General features: G+C 39.6%; 1 protein-coding gene across 1 annotated transcript in view; it reads left to right on the forward strand.

Annotated features, from left to right (window-relative positions):
• Positions 1 to 1,225: 1,225 nt before the first annotated feature.
• LOC145437643 (uncharacterized) overlaps positions 1,226 to 17,639 on the forward strand; it is a 31,007-nt gene continuing 14,593 nt past the window's right edge. Inside the window, exons 1-10 of the mRNA XM_080314924.1 lie at positions 1,226 to 1,398; positions 4,346 to 4,534; positions 8,687 to 8,849; positions 9,852 to 10,033; positions 11,887 to 12,031; positions 12,848 to 12,982; positions 13,958 to 14,074; positions 14,715 to 14,882; positions 15,455 to 15,580; positions 16,341 to 16,508. Of these exons, the coding sequence (XP_080171050.1) occupies positions 1,295 to 1,398; positions 4,346 to 4,534; positions 8,687 to 8,849; positions 9,852 to 10,033; positions 11,887 to 12,031; positions 12,848 to 12,982; positions 13,958 to 14,074; positions 14,715 to 14,882; positions 15,455 to 15,580; positions 16,341 to 16,508 (1,497 nt within the window). The 5' untranslated portion in view covers positions 1,226 to 1,294. The remainder of the gene's footprint in view (positions 1,399 to 4,345; positions 4,535 to 8,686; positions 8,850 to 9,851; positions 10,034 to 11,886; positions 12,032 to 12,847; positions 12,983 to 13,957; positions 14,075 to 14,714; positions 14,883 to 15,454; positions 15,581 to 16,340; positions 16,509 to 17,639) is intronic.

The raw sequence follows: 17,639 nt of genomic DNA on the forward strand, positions 1-17,639 counted from the left end.
TTTGCTACGAAAATATCGCATATATCATTAATATTATCAGGTTTAAGGTATGGTTAGTAGGCTGGTTATTGTTAGCTTCGAAAATTTTATCGCAAGTTACTTGCCAATGAGTCGACGAAATCTGATTTTGACATTTCCATTAGGGATATATAGATATCCCTGATTTCCATTGAATATTAATCTTTCAATCTCTTGGTATTACGGAAATCTTCTATTAGCTAATCAAAGTGAAGCATTGTGCAATGTGCAAATTGTGCATTCGCCAGCCGCTGCGCATAAGATATATCTTCTGTGCATGTATGTGATGGATATTTCTCCAATGTGTTGAATATTGAATGTTGATGTATCATTGAGTGAGATAAGACTCGATTCAGTTTGTGTCAATTTGGACAATTAGACGGAGCTCGGTGATCAGTCAGATACATCTTTGTGGGATGGCTGAAATATGCTATCATATGACACCATGCGCAGACAGTCGAAATTCCAAGCCCGTTTATATAAAAGTCAATTTCCACTTCGTCAGGGTAATATTCGCCTTGCATCTCGAAACCATGAACTAATTAATCGCATAAATGTGGATTGGAAACCTGGCCATGTATTTGAAATTGTTTCGAGATGTTCTCGATTGTAAAGCCGCGAATCAGTAAGATTTGTCATCCCCGTAGAAATGCCCGTACAATACTGAGTGTGTATAATATTGTACTTAGCCTTTGGATTTGACACAATATATTGCTACAGACATGCAGAGTGTCTATCACTATAGCTGTTAGTTATGTGACCAAGGTTGCATTTAAAACAAAGATGTTTAAAACATGTATTTTTTTCAAGTTATGGCGTCACCAATATTGAATTGTGACGTCATAGTGGATTGACATTGACTATTGAAAATATAGGGTAAATATAGCTCCTCTGACGAGATATCTGTACTATTAATGTTGAACCGACTATTTTGAGGGTTCAAACCATCCTATATCAATATACGTCGGTAAAATCGGGTGTTAATTATCCGTAGGCTCATACAACATGTTTTTAAAAAGTATTTAAGCAATTATGGCATAATTTTACAACTTAACAAAAAAAAATTGTTATTTTAAAAAGGCCCTTGTTTAAAACACTGTTAAACATGTTTGAAACAAAGTGTTTTAAAACACCGTTTGTTTTAAATGCGACCCTATATGTGATGCAGAATTTCGTTCGGCGTTCGTAGACAAATCAATGCTTTCATTAATAATATATCTAACTACGCATAATTTATAGTTTAGTTCCATTCACAATTTGCCTTGGTAATGATTTGATGGATTACCCGCTGAGAGAAAATCATCTGCGTCCGTCGTCCCGTAGAAGCTCGCCGTCTAGATTGAAAGAACACTATGACTTGAACGGATATTCCGCTCCCAGGTAAGTTGTTGCGATTTCGCCGGAAGGAAAATTCTCATTTTACAATGGTACCGTGAGACACAACGGGATGCAGTAGAACATTTATACTAGAGGTCGACCGATATTGATTTTTACAGGCCGATACCGATACCGATATTTCGACGCTCACAGGGCCGATAACCGATATCATAGGCCGATATTAATATGGAAGGAGCAGAGAACTATTTCGCCAAAAATATTATATATTAGGCAAGGTGGCACTTGTTCATGCCACAGAAAGGTGAACAACAAACGAGAAAACTGAAATCGAAAAGACTTATTACTTAATTGTGAACATTCGTGGAAATTTGGGATAACCCGAAAATCAAAACATGATACAGAATTGCAGATCAGTTCAGAAAAGGTAGATTGTAGTTAGATATAAAATATCGGTCGCGATATCGGCCAAGATTGGCCGATACCGATATTCGAGAAATTTCCAAATATCGGCGCCGATAATCGGCCAAGCCGATAATCGGTCGACCTCTAATTTATACATGTCCAATCCAAATTGTCGCAGAAAATTAAATGACTTTATTACGCAATTCTGGTAGTAAAGACGAGCGTTTTATTGCGTCTCTCGGCGCTGGCAAATCTAGGCTTTAAAGACTTCCGAACTGCCATTCCTAATATAATCACCGATTGGACTATTTGTTTGGTGGTGATATTATCAATAGATAGCGCGACATCTATTGTATTGGTTTTAAGGTAATGCCTTGCAGGTTTCTAGGATTATATAGACGGTGTTTTTGCTATGGTAATAGCTTTCCAGTAGGGATGGTGTGAACCTCTGAAAGGTTCAGGTTCGTGTGAACGCGAACCATTTTGAAAGATTCTGGGTGAACGCGAACGTGAACCTCGTGACATCATATTGCCAATTCCAGCCCTACATTTCAGTGAAGTGATACATGATACCTATAGCGACGACTCGGGCCACATAATGCCACAATGCTGAAGTACATACTGACTTTTTAAACGTCACCAAACGTATCAACTGAAGCAATGAAATGATATAATAATCCCATAAAATCAAAATCTTTCGTCGCTTTGCCGAAAATTTCGACAAGGACTTGCAAGGGAATATAAGCTTACACCTTAACGGTCTAGGCCAGACCGGACAATGTATTCGGCGTCTGAGTGTTGCTGTTGCTACGTTGATATTGAGCAGAGTGTAAAACGGGTTTACCCCATTAATAAGTTAAACAGTATCAGTAGCCAACACCCCAATCGCACGGATTTGGTTTTTATGATACAATAACCATATGAAATCGAAATGGACCCCGTATGCTTGCTAGATTTTTTACATCAGACAACGATAACAGTTTCATTGATTAGTTTGTTTTGTTTTGTGATATTCATGGTGTTTATCGACTACTATGGTCATTTACACCAGGCCGATATTCTTCATTTTTTCCGTAACTGCCGACTTATAGCACGGCCAACTTCTAGGCTTTTTGTAAGACACCGCTTACGCGGATGAGATGACGAGGTGGAGCCTAGATAAACCTAAACCTAGATAAACCTGATTGGTTGAATAAGCATCATTCGCTGACTACCTACATGTAGCGTATTTCGCTCTTGATGTTGTGTGATTGTGGGTCAAGTTCACAGCAGAGAGTCACTAAATATTCACAAACAGAAAGCTTGATATTTCGAGCAAACTTTTGTAACAAAGCTGGTAAAATTTTTGAGATTGTCAAGGTGTATGTTCGTTTAGTGTTGATTTTTTATCCTGCCAGCGCCATGCATAGACTGGCCCGCAGTTGAAATACAATAACTTGCAACCAAAGATGCTATAATAACGTAAAAATTGTAATACATGAAAAAGGTTCACAGTGCAGAACTTACCAAGATTCGTTTGTGAACGTGAACCTCTAAATTTACGAGGTTCACACACAGAACGCCAACGTGAACCTCACGTTCACACCATCCCAACTTTCCAGCTCCAAAGGCGATATTTGTGAGCAGGCTACTGAAATTATTATACACCCTTCGACAAAGAATTATTTTACCAACAATAAATACAGTTTTCAAACTTATTTGGTGCACCGGGGAGCCTTAATTCCGGTTGGCCGTAACTCGGCATCCATAGCACGTTGCTCGAGACTACGTATATCCACGAAATTCTAGTTGTCTAATTATAGACACTGATTAAAGCGCAATGCCGGTAATCTAATTCTGATCTAATTTGTGAAATCTTTCTCTGATCTCATTTTAATTCTAATCTAATTTCTGGTTTTCCTGTATATGCTACAGGAGAATTGTATAGTGCGAATCGAGCTAAGCTTGCCGTACGGACGTCGGACATTTGCTATTCTCGTCCTCATAAAAATTATTATCCATGATTTCATGTTGACGGAACTTGATTCAATATCCAAGTATTCGCCAATTCGGTCTTTCTAATTCTAATCTGATTTGGAAAATAACTGTGTAGTTATCACTATAACTTTAATCGAAGTTGGAAATAGCTTGTTGTTTGTGGTATTCGTGTTTGTCGACTACTATGGTCATATTGGTCATTTACACTAGGCTAATTTTCTTCATTTTTTAAAATTCTGCAGCCGCCGACTTGCAGCCAGGCCCACTTCTAGGCTTTTATAAGACAACGATTACACGGATGAGATGGCGAGGAGGAGCCTAGAGATAAACCTCCATTGGAAATATCTGTGCGCTATAATTCTAATTCTAATCTAATTTGGAAAAAAAACTTTGTAGCTGTAATTCTAATTTTAAGTTAATTTGGAAAGCGGAAAATTTTATAGTTGTCCGAGTATGGTCGAATAAGGGTTTTATAACTTTAAATTGAGCAGGGATTCCCACATGCAAGATGCAATGTATAAATGAGATGTAAGCGCAACCACGTAAAGTAGACAATTAGTCACCATAATATGAAATTCATCCTGTATATTATACCGATTTCATGTTGCAGCAAATGGCAACCAGCGAGCGGACGGTCAACGCCTTCAGCCGCGGTAAGGAGAGCTTTGCAAGTACTCGACGAAAGTTACAAGAAACAAGACGAAAACAGACGATACAGTCGCAACGATAGAATACCTCCTTACAGAAGGGCGCGGTCCCGGTCTCCGTCAAAATCACGAACCCCATCGCCAGTCAGAAAGTAAGATGGATAATGGATACACAATGTACAATGTACATGTACAATGTACATATGTACCGGTAGCGTTGGGCACGATGATTCTAGTATTACTGCTAGTGCTACACGGGTTCGATTCCGCTACGGACGTTTATATGGACTCCTCTTCCCCCGCGTCGCTCTTCTTACGGCGACAAAAAAGAACCAGAAAAAGACCCGACACCGAAAAATAACTGTGGCACTGGCATTATAGGCCGAGATGGATGCAACTTGTCGTTCGGCATCCTCCTATCTGTTCATTACATCGCATTGCGTCTCATCGCATTGTGCGTTGTGTGTGTCTTGTTCGGATGAAAGTAGAGAGAGATGATTATTTTGAGTACTGAAATTATACGTTCATTGCCACAAAAATTCAATTTACGGACGTGAATTATAGTTTTGATAGTGTCACTGTGGAGTGTGGAGTCCTCGTAGCGCAGCATACGAAACACGTAAAGTATAGTGCAAAGTGACGCACGTTTGTAGACATGACATAGTTGCGAAGTCATGAACAACCTACAGCATTGTCACAAAGCGCAATGAATTAGTATGATCGGAAAAACACCAAATTATCTTTAATGTGATGTGGAAATGTGATTAAATAGGCTTTTCGAAGTACAGAACTTCAATATTGCAACAAACAGTACGTTCATACTGCCAAATTTATTCCACTGGAAGCTTTTCGACTGGCCCTCTTCAGCAGTGAACGCCAGTAAATGAGTTTAACCAAGTTCGAAATATAGACTCTGTGTACTTGTGATTATTACGTCACAACGACAAAATTATTTCTGTATTTCGATCTTGGTTAACCTCATTTACTGGCGTTCACTGCTGAAGAGAGCCAGTCGAAAAGCTTCCGCAGTGGAATAAATTTGGCAATATAAACGTATTGTTTGCTGCAATATGGAACTGTGATTATATTCTTTGTCGTCGCGTGAAAGGTAGCCTACATCTTTGAACTATTCACATCATCCACACTGTGTGACGTCATAATGAGTGACACTCGTCTTGAAGCCTAATACGCGATTCAGAATGGAATCACCCAGGTAGGCCTACTTAATTTTGCCCAGTCCTATATATACCGTTAATATATGCTTGGTCTTGCTATTTGTAATTACAGCCGACCGATTGTTATGTATCGGTATGCCGACAGACGTGGTCAAAAGTAGCCACTGCTGGTAGGCCTACTAAAGTAGACATAGACAAGTCGTAAATTTCTACTCGACTAGAATTAGAAGTACCTCTTTTCAAGTCGGTAAAAAGTAAGCACTCTAAGCCAGTGGTTCTCAACCTTTCTGGTAAATTTTCAATGATCAAAATTAACCGAAAGTGCAATTACGACCAATATACACTACTTAAATGTAAGTATTGGAAACTTCATTTAATGCTAACTTTTGATTTGAGATGTGTTACACGTGGTTATATTGAGGTTTCCGCAAGTCGGAGTCCTGTAAAAACCACTCACTTAGTTTGATTGTTGTTGTTTGTGGTACCGTATTCATGGTGCTTGTCGACTACAATGGTCATTTACACCAGGCCGATATTCCTTATTTTTGATTCCACAGCTGTCGACTTGTAGCACGGCCCACTTCCAGGCATTTTTAAGACACCGCTTATGCGGATGAGATGTCGAGGAGGAGCCTAGATATACCTCCAACACTTGGGTAGGAATTCTGGAGTCGACCTCGGTCGGACTTGAACCCGCAATCCATTGGTGTTGCAGCTGTGGATATACCACTACGCCAGTGGCGGCCAACCCGTGACCCGCGGGCCAAATGTGGCCCTGGAGAAGGGTGTGAGTGGCCCGCGAGCCAATTTTCGAAATTATTTATAATATCAAAAAAATAAATTACCCATGTGATTTATTGTGAACTTGCAAGAGCAACCAAAATTTAATTAGCCTGACCGCGAACTTTGAGATGTTAATGACTAAAATACCAGTACTGACGTATTGGCGTATAGCCAGGAGCCATCCACATTTTTCGTAGATCTTCGTATATGATCATAAAATAGAATATTTCGTGGCAGATTAACTTGACTTGATATTTTTCTTAGCACTTCGCGCGATTACTTGTCAATAGATTTCTTGCTTTTAATATTGGTGCCCCCTCCTGAACATTGAAAATACGCCTAATTGATGGAATTGAGTCTAACTATATTCGCAATTATGACAGAACGTGTCGTCCAACATGCGACTGCGCGTCAGCGCTCGCAGAAATATCGTCGGCGATGAAACCTTTGCACAAAGTGATAGACCAGGGGTGGACAAACTTTTGATCTCGCCGGCCGCATTCAACATCCGAATCGATTCGCGGGCCGCACTATATAAAATGGGATTATAAACTAAAACGCAATATTGGTATTTGATTATATAGTGAGACATGGAGATGGAGATATATAGTGAGACATGGAGATAATATATGTGCTTATTTAAAACAAACCTAACATTGCTTTGATGATATCGTACACGCGTCAGAAAGATAGTGGCGAGATTTCATAGGCTGGTCGACCTCAATAACTAATTTGTCAAAACTATAGAGATGAAAGTCGGTTGTCCCGATTCTTAGAACAGGATCGAAATTTCAATCTGTGAGCAGCGATCTGTTCATAGATTTACTAATTTCACTTTTGGTTCAGTTCGAGGACACACAATGCTCACAGAATCAGAACTATGTTAGCTTCAAACACGCTTCTACTATGTGTAGATAAAATATAAATGCCCCAATTCTACGCATAGAGAAGACGAATCTACTACCTAAGACACGCGCGAATCGGTTTTTATAAGCACATCACTGAAATAATTAAAACTGGAGTGGCCAATCTGAAAGCCCACTCGTGATCCGATTTATTTCAATCTCGTTTAGGATTTCTATGATGTTTAGCAGTTGAAACCTTTAAAACTGTGTGGGCCTTGAGATCGGGCTGTCGCGCCAGAAATTAAACTTGAAAAATGATATGGAAAGTATTTACCTTAAAACAGTGGTTCTCAAACTTTTTAAGACACGCCCGCCACCCTTATGATGGTGAAAGATTTCGCGCCCCCGTATAGTCATATCACAAAACGCAACCAGGTTGCTAGATAACCTAACGGATAGTTTGGTGGCATGGAAGGTTACGACCACGGATGAGAGATTTTTAAATGTGAAATTCAGTTTAAATACAGATAAACAATTATGCATGCGGCCCGCGGGCCGTAGTTTGCCCACCCCTGTGATAGACGCATGTTCACTGAAATCTTCGATATTGATATGTCCAAGCGCTGATTATTCATGTTCTGGCCAAATGAGCCCAGCGGTATACAGACGCGACCCACAATATATGCAACTAACATTTTTATTGACTGAATTCATTCATTAACTTTGAAAAAATTTCGCGCTTTGCGCAGCTAGAACGCGTACACAGACTTTTCATGACATAATTGTGATCGATTTTGATGCGTAGTAAAATAATTCTTCTTTTTACCGTTACCTAATCCGGTTCGCTCCTATCGGACGACTAAAACTGGACATTAGGGCTGTTTAAAAATAACTTTTTTTCCTGAATCTTGCGGGTTACGTGATTAAATCGTTAGGTTGCCCTAAAAAACGACGCACACCAAATTTGAATTCATTCCAACCAATATTCGCGGATTTCGTAGAGTTTGAAAATTTCGAATTTGCCTATGAATGCAAAAAAAAAATTTTTTCAAATTTTTCTTCCAACCCCATAAAATTGTTGCGCTGTCTTCAAAGATGATGCAAAACAAATTTGACTCAATTCCAAGCCGTAGAAGCGGAATTATTTGAGAAAAAAATTTGAAAAAAAAATTTTTTTGCATTCATAGGCAAATTCGAAATTTTCAAACTCTACGAAATTCGCGAATATTGGTTGGAATGAATTCAAATTTGGTGTGCGTCGTTTTTTAAGGCAACCTAACGATTTAATCACGTAACCCGCAAGATTCAGGAAAAAAAGTTATTTTTGAACAGCCCTACTGGACATCAACATTCAAATGGCCCGCGCAATGGTTCGCGAATCTCATGTGGCCCTTTGGCCGAACAGTTGGCCACCCCTGGCTATACGCTAATGCTAATGAGATAATTGAAAATGAAGAATCGAAATTGGGTCCATAATATTCAGGCAGCTTCATCGTTTTAGGTTTCTCCGAGACGCCCACGACCCATCCTTTTCCCGTGACCCAGTTACTCCACCGCGAATTATTGAAATCGAACGCGACAACCTGCAAGATGCGCTGGGCGACAGCGAGTCGAGAAGAAACGTTTTACTGCGAAAGCTGGCCGAAACTCAGCGCACTATGGAGGTACGATGATAGATTGTTCGAGAGGATGGTTTCTAGATTTTGTGATATCACCTGAATCGATATTTTGTGACCTCCATAGTGCCGGGATCTTGTAATTCGAGAGTCGCTGTTGAAAATATGCGACACCATGTTGCTATACACTTTCCAAGATGTTTAGTTCAGTAGCCTACTATTGTTATATTATATCTCTCGCGAAGTGGAAGTAGTTTTAACATTTCCCACAAATCATTATCTCTACTTTCTACTTCTATTGAAGTAAAATCAACATTGTGGTCGTCAAAGTTGTCAACATTACTACTAAAGTAACTATACTATTTAATTGTATGTTGTAGTTATGTTGCCAATTAGCGAGATTCGTCAGAGCACAATGTAACGCGACGCGATCTCCCGCTGAGATGATCGCGAAATTAGGTTGATTGCCGTGCCGCGCGCTCGGCAATCGTCGCTGGCCTGATTTATTGCGTATCCAACAAGCCTAGTTCCAATGGCTTGAGAAATCGCATCTGCAATAGGACCGGTGCGCACTATACCATCGCTGGCCTACACAATAGCATCTCCAATAGGCCTGGCACGAAAGATATCATCGCGTCTCGGCCTATCTCTCGATGGCTTGGAGACAATGCCGTTAGGCTTAGGTGTATGATGATTAGCGATTGTGATTAAAAAGTGACATCGCGAGCGAAACTGAATGACATCGAATGTCCGCAAACACGTGCGTGCGTGCATGCGTAATTGATTTCCGCTAATACTTAAACATAACCATCAGAAGATGTGTGTCAAGGCTTGAGTTATAAGAGATGAGAAAGGTTTGAACCACCAATGACGTCTGAATCAATGACTACTTTGAGTTACTCGGCTCTTGTAAATCACCTTAGGAAGACATGGGAAGAGGAGGTCTCGGCCTGAATTGCTTTCATATCTTATTGTTATACTTTGCCTCCTAGAGCAATGATGTTGTATACTTTTCTATCAAATGTGAATGCACATTTATGTATGTTCTAGATACAAAATGATGCTCTACGGAAAGGAGAAATGGACCTACGCGAGGCCAAAACGGCCACGAGACTCCTGCAACAAGTGCAGGAAGAACTGGAGACCAAAGTTCAATACCTGGAGAAAGAAAGAAACGCGCACATGAACCGGCAGCTTCACGACGCCGAGGAAAAAGAGACTTTACGCAGAGAGTCAGTATAGATTCCAATGGTTACATTTTCGAGCATGTTATTTACGGACCATTTTGAAATTTACCCGATAGTTTACTGCGGCAACATGTTAAGAAACGAAAATAAAAACGAAATCATCTATCAATATCTGGTGATGATGTGGTGGGATCGCTGACGTATAGCATTGGATGGGTCCTATAATTCATTAATGAATATGTTCCTCGTGAAATATGAATAGGAATGTATTGCTGGTTTGAAATTTCATTAACAGCAGGGTTGTAATGACTCGAGTCGCGATTTTTTGTTGACTCGACTTGACTCAAATGCATAAAATGACTTTCGACTCGAGTCAATTTTGGAATTGACTGGACTTGGACTTGAGTCTTTGTGCATGACTAGAACAAATTCATATGACTTGTGACTAGGATGGCCAAGACAGACATTTCATTGTAATTTCGACGAATAGTGAAGTTGTCACATTATTGGTATTTCGTCTATAAGTCCTGATACTTGGAAAATAGGACCAAAATGTGTTAAGACCGATGAAAATCACTGTATTATGAATGCGAGCCATTCCATATCACTCTAGCAAAGATGAATAAAGTGGGTTGCACCGGATTAAACTGAACAGTGAACAAAATGACTTGGACTAGGACTCGATTCAAAACACTATGACTCGGACTCGACCCTCTACCCACTGACTTGACTCGGTGGTGGATTGAAAATAACTTGGCTTGACTCGAGTCAAGACTATAAAATTGAGATTGACTTGTGACTCAGAACCTTGTGACTTGGTTACAATCCTTACTAATAGTAATGAAGTGATGATGTTGTTTGATGTTCAAGGTTTTTTGAATATGTTTTAATATGTATCTTCGCGACTAATCCAAAATGAATAATGACACTGCAAATAGGTATACCTGCATGCAATCTTTGAAATTATGTAACGTTACCTTGGGAAAGGGTCTAAATCAGTGGTTCCCAACGTGGGCGATTTGGCGGTCTAGGGGGGTGAAAATGACGAAGGGGGCGATAGGGAGGCGAAAATGGACAAAGGGGGCGACAGGGGGCAAAAATAGCGAAGGGGGTGATGACGCGTTAAAACGGCTATATTGGAGTCAAGTCCGAGAAATGACCTTTTTTTTTAGTCAACCCACGAAAATTGGTTGCAAAAGTGTTTAATTCGACATCGAGCCGAAAAGTTGACTTTTTTTTTTAGTCAACCCACCGGTGATTACAGTTTGTATGCCCATTTTTGGGTTCACAAACTTTGGGGGGCGTTGATCGGTGTTGAACTTGATGGGTCGAAAAAGGTTTGGAACGACAGGTCTAAATGAAGCAGTTTTCAAAAAAATGTTGGTCATAAGCTATGTTCCCCCTAAGCTGCGCACGTGCGCAAATGCGCAGTGCTGACACGGTCTCTGCGCATAGAAAATCTGAAATAATGACCTTTTTTTAGTCGTTACGCACTGTTGTCGAAGAGTCTGCGCAGTGGGTTAGTGAGTGTGCGCAGAATCGACTAAAATTAGAGGGAACATTGGTCCTAAGAGTCATGCAAACTTATCCCAAAACGACTGTTCAACTTTCAAAGTTCAAATTGTAATAAGTAAGTGCATTTGCCTAAAACTGTTCAAGTGGAAGTGGAAGTAGTCTAAAAGTATAACTACTTGAGTACCTAGAGCAAGTACGCAAAACCTACTTGAGTACTATGAAAAAGCAGAAGTACTTCATTACTGACTCTGGTAGTTTATTGAAGAAACCCAAAACCATCTCTATCAGCCTTAAAACTTAAAAATCACCCACCGGTCCCACGCAACTTCAAAACGTAGTACGGGCGCTTATAACCTGAATTGTATCGGGCGTTTTCTCTTTAGGGCTGACAATTTCCATCACGAGATGAGAAGATTGCAGTGTCAGGTCGATCTTCTGGAAACCGACAAAGGAGAGAGAGCGCGAGAGATGGATCGAATGCGGGAGGACATCCATGACGTCAAAGAATCCAATCGCAAGTTACTAGAGGTTAGTTATTCACCGATATGCTTCGAAGGCAAACTTGGACTAGATAACTGGTCTAGTTGGACTGTTTGGAGCGAAATTCTTATCTCATTTGTGAAATGTTGCTATGCTCTTATATTAATTCTATTCTAATTTCTGGTTCACCCGAAAATGCTACAGGAGGATTCTATGGTGCGACCGAGACAAGCTTAGTGTACAGAGATCTGATTCAGGATTCGATTCAATTTTCAAGTTTTGAGAATTCAATAATTGAAATTCTAATCTATTCGGGAAAAATAAAAATGTGTAGCTATAGCGAAGTTCTTGGAGTAGAGAATTTCGGATTCGGAAAAAATAGTATTGACGGTGGCAAATTATATCCATTATATATCTACCCACCGTAAATACTATGATTTGGAATCCTAAATTTTGACGATCAATACCTTCGCTTCTACTGGCTCGAATTGAGCCAAATTTATTGTACATCGTTTTTTTTTCAAACAATCCAACAATTTCATGGGATAGCCAGTGAAATTTGAAAAAATGTAGGCTACATATATATATTTTTATTAAATAAATGCAAAACCTTTTTCTCTTGTAGCAATGCCTCTATAGGTTGGTATTGAACCAAAATTGGTGTGCAGCATTGTTTTAGGTAACTAAACAATTTTATCAAGTAGCCAGTAAAATTCAAAAAATATATTTGTTTTTGAACAGCACTACTGTAGGCTCATTATTACATACACTATTTCTTGCAATGACAACAATTTTAGCCACAACTTGTCACGAGCAACCTTGATTATGGAAAGGGTTTATTAATCGACTCTTTTCTTTGTGCAGGATAAGTCATCACTGTCCGACGAGATGGCGCATTTAAAAGAGAATCTGTCCGTCGCAAAACAGCGGGTCGAACTTACCGAGAAGGAAAAAAATCGGACAATGCAAGAATTGATGAACATGCAGGATTCACAGCAGGTAACATGTTGCTTCGTTAATAAACCAATAGTATCAATCATCATATGCTTGATGGTACAATTGTACATGTAAATCGTGAATGTATTATGTACATCATACTTGTACTATCACCCTGGTACAGATGTATGCAATGTATCTATGTCGACCCCTTGTTTAACACGTGAGCCTACTGCTGATCGGTAGCTTAAGTATTTTGGGCATAATTTTAGTTGCTTATAATCTGAAATGACAATACGCTGCTAATATGGGCTCGGAGACTGCGGTCATTGCCCCAAATATTTCAATGACTTCTTTACCTCGGAATCAAAAGCGCACAAGTACAACACACGCGCCTCCACGTCGTCCAAATATCATATGGTCGACCAAAAAGATCATCGCTCTATCAAATATGCCGGACCTCATGTGTGGAACAGTATCGCGCTGGCCATCCAATAGTCGACGAGCATGTCCCCATTCAAGTCGAAATACAAGCAATTTCTGCTACATGAATACTAGTCAGCCCTCAAGATTACCGGACCAAGACTAGACCTATCGATCTCACCTTCCGTGACATGCCACCCCATTTTTTTCGTTTGCTTTTCTATAAAATCTTCTTTTACTCTTCATTCAGTGTGCATGCCTCCTCTTTGCATCGCCTAGGCCAGGTGAGTGTCTGATTTCAAAGACTACTCCAAGTCGTTTCGACACCTTCCTATCTTTTCATTGTATCGCAGTTTTTATGGTGTATTGAACTGATAAAAATTGCTAATAAACCGAACTGAGATCAGAAGGTGTATTCGTTCTTTGCTCTGGCAAAGAAAACTTACCAGCCACAGTCTACAATGTATATTCTTCATTATTGCTCTTTTGCAGTACCAATATGATTTCCAATCTGTGCACCACCATTTAATGATGTACAGAAAAAGATAACTGTGGTGTGCCAATCCGACAAGCCTGAATGTATCAGAAAATGTTTATTCCAACTCACGTTTCCAGGCAATCATAAACCGAAATACAGAACTCAGCAATCGTCTCAGCATCGCGGAAAACAGCTGCGTGAAACTGCGCAACAGAACTGAAGAGGCGGAAATAGCGCTCCAAACAGCAAAGCATGTAAGTATTTGCCATACCATTGCTTCTACGCTACAGACCGCAATGCGAGAGGTGTACCATTCAGGTTAACGTCTGTTGCAGGCAGACTTCGACTTCAACTGCAAATTGCTAGTTGTTTAATTTGACGAATTCGGGCGAAATTGCGGTAATATAATTCTAGTCTAATTTGTGAAATGCTTCTCTGCTCTAATTTCAATTCTAATTTCTGTTTATTCTTTTCTTTCTGAAAAAGCTACAGGAGAAATGCATTGTGGAAAAAACTGTAGATATCATTCAAATTTTCATCTAATTTGGAAATAACAGCAGCCTTAATTCTAATTCTACTCTAATTTGGAAAACAAATTTTCGTGCTTGTGAGATTCAGCTCTGATTTTATAGGAATAGAACTTGATTTTTGTGGCATTTCTTTCTAATACAGAATATAGTTAAATTTCCAAGTTTTTGCAAATTCCATAATTTTAATTCTAATTTTAAAACACTGTGTAGCTATAATTCTAATTCTAATGTAATTTTTAGTTGTCCTTCTTGCGGGGATATCTACAGTTCTGGATATCCCTATTATCCTGAGACATTTCACGAGATTCGGTATGATGTAATGAATATTCGCTTCAAATGCTTTTGAAATCCCACTTGTGTTTAGGATATGGAGTCTTACAAAGATAAGTCGTCGAAGCTAGGCTACAAATTAGCCGAGCTGCAAACCACCCACAAAGATATACAGGGCGATCTAGAGCGATCGACCAGGTACATCGGGGAACTCGAGAGGACGCTTCAAACGATGAAGGAAATGAATCAGAAGCTCAAGGAGGTCAGTAGCAAGTCCGCTAACTTCACACCACAGGCAAACTCCCTATCTCTTGCTATACATGTAGACTGCAAAGTTTGATGTCAATGACATAGTGTATTTCGTCAAGTTTAGAACACGTAGCGTAATGGTGAAGTATCCAACTTTTTGAACGGCAACTCGTGGGTTCGATCTCTGGCCGTGTCAGACCAAAGACCTGATCAGTAAACCTGGTATCCATGGCTGTCGCGCTTGGCGCTCAGCATTCTGTGATATTATGGAGGTGTGGTGCAAGACGTAGAAAGGTGAACAAGGCTCTGTCTGCACCTTCCTTGTTCAGCGGCATATGCACATCATGAACTCATGGTATGCATATGCACAGATCGTGCGTATGTATATCATGAGACGGTGTATATGCCGCAAAAATATCAAGGACGAAAATACATAACGTCCATTCCTTTCATAGTTATCTTTTTATTGTCATACTTACATTGCATATATAGGACACATAATCTACCTGAATTATACCTATTACATACTAATATATACGTCATTCTGCATGAATTTTCAGTTTATATCAATCCATCGTAATTCAGACGAAAATCCACCTCGAAGACAACTTAACGGCGCTTCATGGAGATCTCGCGAAGACGCGCCTGGAGAATTCGAAAAAATGTGACGAAAACACTAGTCTGAAAGAAGAACTGGCGTCAACCAAAAAGGTACGCATATTGATGACTTACTAGTTAACAATCATATGCCGCCTATTCAGTTAAGGGCGTCTGATTTTACAGACTACTCCAGGTCGTGATGACGCCTTCCTATCTTTTCATTGTATCGCAATCTTTGTGTGTATTGATCGGATGAAATTGTCAATAATAAACTGAACAGATGAAATGAGAGACATATAATTGTCTTTGTTATTGTATTTTACCATAATTTTGTCGAAATCTTATGAATTTTTTATATTAATGATATCCCTGGTGTCTATTAAAAAGTGTCGACCAAACATGTCTATGGTACAGATTCAACAATGACAATTCTGTTGACCGCTACTCAAGGTCGTAAGCGTCGCAATTTTTCGTTGACTCGACTTGACTCGAATCATCTTCTTAAAAATGGAAAATGACTCGACTCAAGTCAATTTGTGTATTGACGTGTCTTGTACTCGAGTTATTGCGCATGACTCGACCAATCTATATGACTCATATCAGTTTCGTATATCCGGACCGATAGTTGAAAAAGAGACCCAGAAACTGTATTTTATGTGTTTGAATATACATTTTAGAGTGAGAATAATGAGTATATTGTGAATCCGAGGCCTTCGATACCACCCAAGAGTAAACCACCCAACACTATAAAAGTCAAATTGACTTGTGACTAAAGGATCCATGCTTCTACTATACCATACCATGTAGCACCGCAACATTTCCGTGTACAAAACAGTGTTGCAGGTTCTAATGCCAGTAATGTTATTCGTAGGTGCAGAAAGACTTATCCTTGTCACTGGACGATTCGCGAGTGACGCTGTCTTCTAAGGAAGACGAGCTCGAAAAGTTACAGACTTCGAAGAAATTCGACGGCCAGAAAATCTTGAGTTTGGAGTCCAAGAAGAAACAGGCCGAAATCGAGCTGGAGGAAGTAACATGCGTGAGTATATGTTATCACTAGGGCACGTTTTTGTTGCACTAAAATCTGGAGAAAGTTGCATTTAATTTAAACAAATGTGGCAGTAAAGAGTTGTATTTATAATTTTTGTTGAACTATTAGGGTATGAGATACTCGAAAGGTTCCGTTGTATAACCTAGTTCCTGTAGAGCTGTCAAATTTGTTACAAAAATTTGCCAAAAACTACATTTTTGACGGCAAACAGCAAGAAAATTACGCATTGCGGGGATAATTTTCTCCAAAACAGCCAAACAGCGTAGCAATAACCCCCTCCCCTAGAACAAGTCTAATAAGACACCCCAAACCCCTTAGGTCTGCAAACTTGACCCAAGGCATTACAGAAAAACTCGCTCTCTGCGACTTTAACAAAATCAATTTCGGCGTAATGACCTGGGCGGATGTGAAATGGGAAACTAAATTCAAACGACAGAATTACCAAAGCGATCTATTTACATATTGTCCTGGCACGGCGGTGCTTAGCAGGGGTAGTTGAACTTTTGCTTGCAAGCCATTGTGTCATAGATAACAGTGGGATCCAGCTGGCCCACCAAATTTCTCTTTGTTATGCAAATCAAAGGGAATAGAAGCATACTAGAAATAGTTTATAACATGTTTTCAAATCACTCCTATACATTTTAACGCAATATTTGGTAAAAGTTGCAGCAAAAATTGGCATGAAAAATAGAGAAAAGTTGCAAAAAGTTGCATCATAAAATCCCTCCAAACAGCTTGAAACGTCATAGTAGATAGATTCTGAGTGTCTAGGAAGCTGTCGGAAGCTGTAAAAAAAAGTTGCAAAAACTTGCCCTATTTATCATATAGTCGGACACCAAAGTTGATGCAATTAATCACGACTACCGCAAGCGTAATATGGACTGAACGAACGAGCATAAGCAGTGACTTTCAGATGTAAAAGAAGTCCTGTCAATAGTAATTAGGAAAGTGGCTTCAGAAAAGATTGCGAATAATCTAAAATTTCATCTCTGCAACTTCCGGCTTTTCCAAATCAGATTAGAACTAGAACGATGGCGACACAGTTTTTTTCCAAATTAGATTAGAATTGGAACTAGTGAATTCGCAAAAAAACGACATATTCCCTTCAAAACATCGGCT

This window comes from Botryllus schlosseri, chromosome 4, assembly GCF_051294905.1.
Source record: "Botryllus schlosseri isolate E-star chromosome 4, Bs_hap1, whole genome shotgun sequence".
Classification (NCBI taxonomy): Eukaryota; Metazoa; Chordata; class Ascidiacea; order Stolidobranchia; family Styelidae; genus Botryllus; species Botryllus schlosseri.